Source organism: Strongylocentrotus purpuratus, unplaced genomic scaffold, assembly GCF_000002235.5.
Source record: "Strongylocentrotus purpuratus isolate Spur 01 unplaced genomic scaffold, Spur_5.0 spur5_scaffold_5, whole genome shotgun sequence".
NCBI classification, from domain to species: Eukaryota; Metazoa; Echinodermata; class Echinoidea; order Camarodonta; family Strongylocentrotidae; genus Strongylocentrotus; species Strongylocentrotus purpuratus.
The window spans coordinates 37,767,989-37,778,143 of record NW_022145611.1 but is presented as its reverse complement, the minus strand read 5'-3'; the positions used below and the strand labels follow the sequence as shown (position 1 = coordinate 37,778,143).

The window sequence follows — 10,155 nt, the reverse complement described above, 5'->3', positions numbered from 1 at the left end:
GAAAATGCCAGCTTTTGGCCTATACTGACATATTCACGGTTTTTGTGGGAGGTGTTTTTCCATTTCCACTGCGTCAGTATGCAGGGGTTTATTTGCCTTTTTGGCTCAGTGATTTTTAATGAAAATGGGTGCACGCTCCAATTGTGTTAAGCACCTTGTATCATGAAGCAGTGATTGACATTAACTATAGGTTTACCTGAAAAGTAGAACAGGAAACCCGTATCAGATTATATGATATATGAATACTACGAATTCGACAGATGGCATTTTTATTTCTTTACACCATAAATTCTGCCTTCATTTTCGATGGATATGTTGTTATCAATCACTGGTCAATTTTCCGTGATGAATAAAACTTGATGTGATTCATTAAGTCTATATATGGCGTCGATCCGTCCTAGGCCTGTGTTTTGATTAATCAAAATCATAAGGTGCATAGGATGCATTTTACATAATTAATTTCGTGAGGGTGGGGCAATAGCCTCCTGTAAGGGCATAATCGACGCTAATCCTTCTTTCTCATTTTGATTTGATTTTATTTCTGCATTTTTTCCATATAAAATATAACTGAATAACAAAGAACATATAAATGTAATGTATAATACAACATAAACAAAGAATAATTTCTTCATGTCAAATTTTTTTTTTACATAATAACAAAACTTAATATTTCCATAACATATAATCATAAATTTAAAGTATTATCCGAACTTTTCTATTGGAAAAGTGCAGGAGACCGCAATCATAAGCAAAGCTTGACAAGGATGGCGGCCTAAAAAAAAAAAACAAAACAAAACAAACAAACAAAACAAAAAAAAAAATCTTAAGGTAAACCTTAAAATGAAAAAGTGTTCAAATGATCTTTGTGTATGAGTTTGTGTGTTTGTTTGTTTGTTTGTTTTTTGTTTTTTTTTCAATATAAGTACTATCTGGGTCTAGGCCCATCAATTTACATGTGTAGAAAAATATGTTATATTTTTCAAAATTAAAACCACAGAATGGGAAACATAGATTTAGAAACATATCAGTAGACATAAAATTGGATGATACACAATCATATAGAAAAGATGATCCGATGTTTTGGTCTTTCAAAATTTGGTTCTAGGATTATTTCCTTACCATTTTCATGAATTGGTTTATGATTATTGCTTGGGTTGCAATGGGGTTGATATTTTGTTTAGTTTAAGTTCTGTGTACGTAAAGAGTTGGGTCAGTGGTTAGATATAGGAATTCGTGTTGTTGTTGTTGTATTTTTTGGGGGAAGCGGTTGTTTTGAAGTAATTGACCATGCAACCATTATTGTCAATGGAATATTGATTCGTACAATCACATTATGGTTACGATAGCCATATGAGCTTTTATACAATCTGTACAGCATGTATACACGCATTTTGATCACCAGGTTATGAAACAGCCATAATGATATCTTGATTAATTGAAAATAGGGATAAAGCTGTTTTTACATAATTGAGTCCTTCTTTTACACAAATTGGGCAACTTTTAAATTCTTCAAAATCTGCTCACTCTTTAAAACAGAACCTTAAATTAATATTCAGGGCTTCCCCGCAGAATAATCACTAAGAATGAATGTAAATGACTGGATCACCACAAGTATATGTACATCTAGGGAATGTTGTTATCCTTGAGACTATGGATACTCTGTGATTAATCTTATGTCTTTGAAACGGACGAGCAAGAACTAGGATCTCTCCAATGCACTATGGTACAAATGGTGACCATCGATCATTGTCCAATATTGACTCTTGCTCATCGTTCTGAAAGCATGAGAGAGACTTTCGTCGTCATTGCCAGATCTCCTCTGTTGTGCCTTGTGGGAAGAACTGTTCATAAGATTAAGACTAATGGTGCTTTCTTCGCCTCTCTGCAAGGTCACTAGTTTGCCACACGTGTAGTTTGGCACAAGAGAAAAGACACCTCTTGACAGAAGTATTGGTTTGTTAAACACAATGGCTTTGCAAAATTATCAAATATCCGGTCTCGATTAGGCCCATGACAACCCTTTTAACATTAACTTTGCGCTAGAAACAGTTAAATATTCTCGAAGGATTTTATATAAATATAACCCTTGATAAATACAATGTAGTACAGGGAGAATATTTGTGTAGCATGTAAAGTGTTAAGTTAAACCCTGGATGTTGGAGCAGGGAATATGAGGATGGGTGATTACTAAAGTGCCCGTATCCGGAAAGCGTCGGTTTTCTTGTAAAGCTGTGAGCCGCACATTGGCCGCACTGGTCGTTTAATTCTACGCTCATATATCACAATACAATTACAGGCTATAGGCAATCAAAAGTTCTGGAAATTTATGGAAGAACACACACACAGATTTAAGCATATTTTACTTACTGCTCAGGACTACAAATAGATGATCCCTGCCAAAAGATTTTTGTTTAAATGTGTAATAACTGAGTAATAGTGGCGAGAATGAGCTTGTCGTCCCGACCGCATTGTGTGCAGTAGAACATTCATGTCGTTTCAGTAAATGTGATTTCTGACGAATTTTCGTTTTTGTTTACATTTTTCTTTTTGAAGCAACCTACCTATTAAAATGTTGCTTTAGATTCACTTACAGACATTTCGCAAATTATTTTACGGTAGCGGTGATATTGAGACTCTTTCATTTGTACGTACTAATGTTGAAAATGTAAGGAATATTGAGTTCTCGTAATGACGAGAAATACACCCTATCATGAAAAATACACTACACGTTAAAAAAAAGTCATGTTTCCTTAACGATTATGAAAGGAGCTTTTTGAAAAAAGCGCTGGCTAACGAGGAAAATAAATATGGAAACTAAGGTCCGACCACCGACGTATTTACCAAAAAAGTGAGTTTTCAGTATATTTAGTTGCTAGTATACATTCTCATTTTGTTTATGTGTTGGTGATCCAAACAACTCATGATTAAAAATTTAGAATTACTTTCAAACTTAAACACCATACTACCAGTATCCAATATTAAGTTTAAATTGGAATCGTGCTAAGCGTTGCCAAATGACTGTGCTTGGGAAGTCTGGGAATTACCACGACCTATTTGGAATATAACACAAGAAGGATGAACATTTTACGACCGGGTATTTTAGGAAATGTGGCCGTCCCGGCGTCATGTGTAAGGGGCACAGCAGGAAAATGTCATGAAGGAACTCTGGCCCATCATTCAAACCTAAACACGCTAGATAGATGGCTTAATTCATCATTGAAATTCCATTATCTGTTTGATGGCTAGCAGACAGACCAGCACTGACTCTGCAAGACAAGGGCTTGTTACGTACGGGGACGCTCTCTGCAAAATGGCTAACGAGAAGACATGTCGTCGTGGAAATAAGCCTCCCCAGGAAACAGTCTTTAAAAACGTGTCTCTAATACACTTTATATGCAGAGGTTAAGAAATGATCTTGGAAAGAAAGCTTGAAAGGGCATGAAAAGGATGCTTGCATGACATTCAAAATCATATGCTATTATCTTAGGTGACTGCGAGTGGAAACGGGTTATTTCTGTCTTATGTTTGTCACAATTCTCGTATTGAAGAACAAACCTTTTTGATGGACTCTCATTTTATGGGAGATTTACCCTTACAAAAAAAATCTATGATATTCCTATGGTACGGCTCTATGGTGAATGGTATTTCTATGATATATTATATGGTAGAATATATTTCTATGGTATACCACACAATTGCTGAATGGTGGAGTTCTATGGTCAATGGTATATCATTGATGCCGTCCTATGGTGTATGGTATTTCTATGATATATTATATGGTAGACTATATTTCTATGGTATTTCTGTTGAATGGTATCCCTATGGTGGAGGATATTTCAGTGGTAGCTCTATGGTGGATGATGACTTTATGGTATATCTATGGTGGTTATGTGACTCTATGGTGGCTCTAAAGTGAATGGTAGATCTATGGTAGCTCTATGGTGGCTGTATGGTGTATGGTATTTCTACGGTATGTTATATGGTAGAATATATTTCTATGGTATTTCTGTTGAATGGTATCCCTATGGTGGAGGATATTTCAGTGGTAGCTCTATGGTGGATGATGACTTTATGGTATATCTATGGTGGTTATGTGACTCTATGGTAGCTCTAAAGTGAATGGTAGATCTATGGTAGCTCTATGGTGGCTGTATGGTGTATGGTATTTCTACGGTATGTTATATGGTAGAATATATTTCTATGGTATTTCTGTTGAATGGTATCCCTATGGTGGAGGATATTTCAGTGGTAGCTCTATGGTGGATGATGACTTTATGGTATATCTATGGTGGTTATGTGACTCTATGGTGGCTCTAAAGTGAATGGTAGATCTATGGTAGCTCTATGGTGCCTGTATGGTGTATGGTATTTCTACGGTATGTTATATGGTAGAATATATTTCTATGGTATTTCTTTTGAATGGTATCCCTATGGTGGAGGATATTTCAGTGGTAGCTCTATGGTGGATGATGACTTTATGGTATATCTATGGTGGTTATGTGACTCTATGGTGGCTCTAAAGTGAATGGTAGATCTATGGTAGCTCTATGGTGGCTGTACGGTGTATGGTATTTCTACGGTATGTTATATGGTAGAATATATTTCTATGGAATTTCTGTTGAATGGTATCCCTATGGTGGAGGATATTTCAGTGGTAGCTCTATGGTGGATGATGACTTTATGGTATATTAATGGTGGTTAGTGACTCTATGGTGGCTCTAAAGTGAATGGTAGATCTATGGTAGCTCTATGGTGGCTGTATGGTGCCCAGCCCCCCCCCCCCCCCCCCCCCCCCCACTCAGGGGTCGGAATGAAAAAGGGGTGTATTTGACTTTTCACCCGGAGATTTCTTTAAAAAGGGGGTGTTTTTTCTTTTTTTCTCTCATCTCTTTGGACTCCTGAGAAATTATTCCGAATTTAGGGGGGTACATTGAGCATTTTTCCTGATTTAGGGGGGTCTCCAAGGCAGGAAAAGCCCGCGAAAAGCCCGCGAAAGGGGGGTTCGAAAATGTTGGCAGTCCTCAGATAGGGGGTGCTTTCAAAAAGAGGGAACGAGCATATATGCGTACCCTAAATAACACTGAGTGGGGGGGGGGGGCCGGGGTATGGTGTATGGTATTTCTATGGTATGATATATGGTAGAGTATATTATATGGTATTTCCGTTGAATGGTATATCCCTGTGGTGTAAGATATTTTAGCAGTAGCTCTATGGTGGATGATGACTTTATGATATATTTCTAGTGTTTAGTGACTCCATGGTGGCTCTAACGTGGCACTTTTTACATAAAAAGGGCCCCTTTACTTTAAAAAGTGCCCCTATTATTTTTTTTAAGTGCCCCTTTTCCTTCGATAAGTTCCGGTTTTCCTTTGCAATAAGTGTCCATTTTCCATTCTCATAAGTGCCCTTTTTCCATCTCTAGTAAGTGCCCCTTTTCAGATACGAGAAGTGCCCCTTTTCACTTCTGATAAGTGCCCCATTCACCTCTGATAATTTCCTTATTCAAATCTGAGAGGGGCCTTTCCCCTTTTAATAACTACCCCTTGTTTAACTCGGATAAGCGCACCTTATATTTTCACATGTGCCCCCTTTCCTTTCTAACAAGTGCCCCCATTTAAAAGAGAGCCCCTTCCCTTTAACATAAATGCCCCCTTTTCATCTATGAAAACAGTTACTTTTCATTCTTAAGTCCCTCTTCATTCTCATAGTCCCGTTCCATCTCTAGTAAATAACCTATTAAATTCTGAGAGGTACTCGTTTTATTTTGACAAGTGTCCCTTTTCCTCCTGATAAGTGCTCTTTTCATCTTCAATAACTGCCCCTTTTATTTTGCCCCATTTAAAAGAGAGCCCCTTCCCTTTATCATAAATGCCCCCTTCCCTTCCTAATAAATGCTCTTTCTCCTTCTTTTAAGTGCCCCATCCCCTTCCCATAATTACCCCCTTTTCATCTCTCATAAGTGCCCCGTTTATCTTGACATGTGCCTCTTTTCTTTTTAATAATAGCCTGCACTTCCCCCTTCTACGTACGTGCCCCATTTTCACCTTCTGATAATTACCCGTTGTAATTTGACATGTGCTCCTTTTTTTTTCCAATAAGTGTCACCCTTTTCGATAAGTGTCCCCTTTTCCTCTCATCACGTGCCCCTAATTTCCAGCTACTAAGAGCAATATCACCCAAAGCACACCCGCATTTCTAGATGTTATAATTATGGTACTTATCAAAGGTCTTTTCAGTCTTCTGTTATGATAATGTAATAAACCTATCAGGATTGGGTTTTTCTTCTTTATAATTGATGTAATTTTTCGCACTGCGACCTCACAAATCTTATTTATAAAGATAAAAAAAATATTGAAATCATCCCTGATAATCTAATCACAATATAGGGGGTATATACAAATGTGTTTTTTTTAAATATATATTTTCACTTTGAGATTTCCCTTTAATTGTAGGTGCCCTATTTATTTTCTCCAGAAAGTGCCCTTTTTGTTGATCCCCCCCCCCCCCCACTTTGGAAGTCGCTCCACTGCCTCTGCACTCAATTAGTCTCAATCAATTAAAGAAATCATTAAGTAAAAAATTCTAAACCAAATTGTAACAAGTAATGTATATCAGCAGAAAGTAGATAACAAGGGCTGTTTGCTGCCACCTTGTGCCCAAGATTTGAATAACTCTTCTAGCCGTTGGTCTCCAATTTCTACTCACTGAAAATGCTTCGTAAAATTCCAAAATATGTGAGGAAGAGGAAGGTGTTCGAAGGAGATCAATACCAGATATTACAGAAGAGTAACATGAATGCTGGAGAGGTGCCAGAAGAACTAACAGCTAATTCAGAGATCGAGGAAGCTTTCCCTGAATAAGTGTTTGGACAGCCCTATTTTTGGCCCTGGTCCCACATGTAAAGATCCGCGTCATTAGTGGCCCACAACTTGCAGCTGCTTTGCAAAAGGCTCACGTGTGTCTGGGAGGTATGTACTTACTATCAAACAATATTTTTAGTTTGCAAACTGTTACTTTGAGATTGTATTGCATGCTCAAGGGGTGAATGGCTCAAAAAGCCAAATCAAATGATTAAGAATAGAGTAAAGGAGGGGGTAATCGACCATCACCAGTTTTCGGCCAATCCGTTGGATGCATGGTAAAATCCCTTTAAAATCCATCGCATAACAGCATATCATATATCCCACACATACCATACCATGCCAGAGTCACTGAAGAACCACATTTGCAATGGAAAATATATCCTAAAATATCACATTTTAGCGATGTAATCGGCGGTCCCGCTCCCCGAATACGCGTGTAAGGAATATGGGTACCATAAAATGAGCTTTATTTCAAGTATTTTTCAGATTTAGAGTCCGATTTTGTGTGAGTCGCAAGCTCAAAAGTATCTCATCGCATGTATTTAATCAATGCAGCCGGATACCGCAGCACACACACGATATCTCTGTCTAATTCAGATTCCAATTTCTGATCACTGCAGAGGTAGTTTTCGGCACGGGAAGCTCCGGCTTGGGATACCTGCTCCAGCCGCTAGTGCATGGCGCGCTTGCTTGCTTCCTATTGACTTTGTACATGCGGCCGAAAACTGCCTCGCTAGGCCGAAAACTTCCTCCGAAACAGTGAAAATTGAAATGAATGTTGTCATGGCAATTCATGATTTTTTTCTGGGATTCTTTCTTTGTTTAAATAATAATAGTATTTGCTTCATGATTTGAACAAGAAATGATAATAAATAGGAAGTAAAGAGTCCAAAAAATAGGATTTTGTCTTAAGTGGCCGAAAAACCCCTCCTTTACTCTATGGTGAATTGAAGTGGGGGCATCGGAATTGTCGTGAAATCTGTGAAAATGTGTATTTGTGTAATATACTACATGTATGTCATAACTAGCACTTTGTTATTATTTGGGGATTGTGCTTTTCAAAATATTTTCCCTGTTCCATAAAGTGTTTTGGATATCTTTTACAGGGCATCTCATTCCTCTGGAGAATTTGTCAAAGAGGAATGGGTTGAACTGCGCCATGGTCCTTGGTTGCTTCATTTGCAAGAAGGAGAGGACATTCTCTTCATCAGAAAATGAATGCGAAGGACGTGGAAAGTCTGCAGAAATAAACCGCAGAGCTACTCTGGCAGCAACGGAGGTTGGTTTGGCACAGGATAGCTTGTGCGACTTGCTGACCATCCTCGGAACAGCCCCACTAGTCGAAGCCCCTAGCTACAACAGGCACATAGCCACTTTATCTTCCTTATCCCAAGAGGTTAGTCACCAGCCTTGTGTTTTCTTCATTACATTATCTTAGCTGTACGTACATTTAATCCAAACATATTTTTATTTCTTAGTTATGGTCGATAGACAGTATAATACATGTACATCAATATCCCTTCTTGTCAAATCAAGGGATGAAAATTAATCAAATCTAAATATTTGTAATAGGGTCTAATAAGTAAGGGGCCTGAGGGAACTTGAAATTTACTTGTTATTTATTACAAACTCTTTTTTTTTTACAGACCAGTAAGGATCAGAAGAAGAAGGTGGCAGCATGCCTACGTCAAAGGGCCATGGACAAGGATCTGACCATCAGGGAAAATGATCATGTGGACGTGGCAGTGCCCTACGATGGAACATGGCATAGACGAGGTTACACATCGAATCATGGGGTGGGGGTAGTGATACCGATCGATACAGGGGAGATTGTTTGACACAGAGTGTCTATCAAAATCATGTAAACAGTTTGAGTATAGAAAGGGTTGGGTCTTCAGTGTTCTCAGCCAGAGGGACCTTGATCGCCTTCAGAGACTCCAAAAATGAGCAGCAAGGCTTGTATTTTCTGCTCCTCTTCGAACTCACATACAACCTCTTTGACTTGAACTTCATTGTACATGTTTATACAATGTTTTAGAACATTTCTGTGCTGCAACTCAGTGCCTTAGTTTTTATTGTACATGTTTATATATTTTTAACTTGCCTTTCATTTTAGTCATGTTTACATACACACTATATATGACATTTTAGTTATTTAGAGGAACTAGGGTGATATATATGTGGGTATTTATTACACCTTAGTAGAATAAGTCCAAGTAATATGTGTTGCAATTATGAACTTGCCTTTCATTTGAGTTTTTATTGTACATGTTTATACAATGTTTTAGAACAATCCTGTGCTGCAACTCAGTGCCTTAGTTTTTATTGTACATGTTTATATATTTTTAACTTGCCTTTCATTTTAGTCATGTTTACGTACACACTGTATATGACATTTTAGTTGTTTCTTTTTAATTTGCCGATTATTTAGAGGAACTAGGGTGATATATATGTGGGTATTTATTACATCTTAGTAGAATAAGTCCAAGTAATATGTGTTGCAATTACGAACTTGCCTTTCATTTTAGTTTGTAGTGTACATGTTTATGTGATATATTTTTTTACTTGCCTTTTATTTTAGTTTTTAGCATATGTACATGCATACAACTTTTGATATAAACCAAATACATCCTGCCACTTTCATTCAATTCACTTTTTTAATAAGCATCATGTGTGTATTGTAAGTTAACATTTAAGTTTAGATTTCTCAAAAATTCAATATATTATAGTCACCATTCTGTGTACTATAGATCGCACTACAGCCACCATTGTGCTAACCATAGATCAAGATCCAAACTACCATTCTGAATATACCATTTCAAAATGCTACAATTAAGCGTAACATTTTGTTGCATATTTTGAATGGTAGTGAATGGTAGATGAATGGTGGCTCTATGGTAGATGAATGGTGGCTCTATGGTAGATGAATGGTGGCTCTATGGTAGATAAATGGTGGCTCTATGGTAGATGAATGGTGACTCTATGGTAGATGAATGGTGGCTCTATGGTAGATGAATGGTGGCTCTATGGTAGATGAGTGGTGACTCTATGGTAGATGAATGGTGGCTCTATGGTAGATGAGTGGTGACTCTATGGTAGATGAATGGTGGCTCTATGGTAGATGAATGGTGGCTCTATGGTAGATGAATGGTGGCTCTATGGTAGATGAATGGTGGCTCTATGGTAGATGAATGGTGGCTCTATGGTAGATAAATGGTGGCTTTATGGTAGATGAATGGTGGCTCTATGGTAGATGAATGGTGGCTCTATGGTAGATGAATGGTGGCTCTAT

General features: G+C 37.7%; 1 protein-coding gene across 1 annotated transcript; it reads left to right on the top strand.

Moving 5' to 3' along the window:
* The first annotated feature begins 6,590 nt into the window (after nucleotides 1-6,590).
* Nucleotides 6,591-9,029, top strand: LOC105436924. Its single transcript, XM_011662982.2, has 3 exons — nucleotides 6,591-6,968; nucleotides 7,970-8,259; nucleotides 8,510-9,029. Exons 2-3 carry the CDS (start codon nucleotides 8,023-8,025, stop codon nucleotides 8,699-8,701), a joined length of 429 nt encoding a protein of 142 aa, XP_011661284.1. The 5' UTR covers nucleotides 6,591-6,968; nucleotides 7,970-8,022; the 3' UTR covers nucleotides 8,702-9,029.
* The last annotated feature ends 1,126 nt before the right edge of the window (nucleotides 9,030-10,155 follow it).

What these genes read in the sequence shown, in the direction of transcription:
- LOC105436924 (XM_011662982.2), top strand. Translation starts at nt 8,023, where the DNA reads ATGGTCCTTGGTTGCTTCATTTGCAAGAAGGAGAGGACATTCTCTTCA. An exon ending in TATCTTCCTTATCCCAAGAG is followed by an intron (nt 8,260 to 8,509) that starts GTTAGTCACCAG and finishes TTTTTTTTACAG; the next exon opens with ACCAGTAAGGATCAGAAGAA.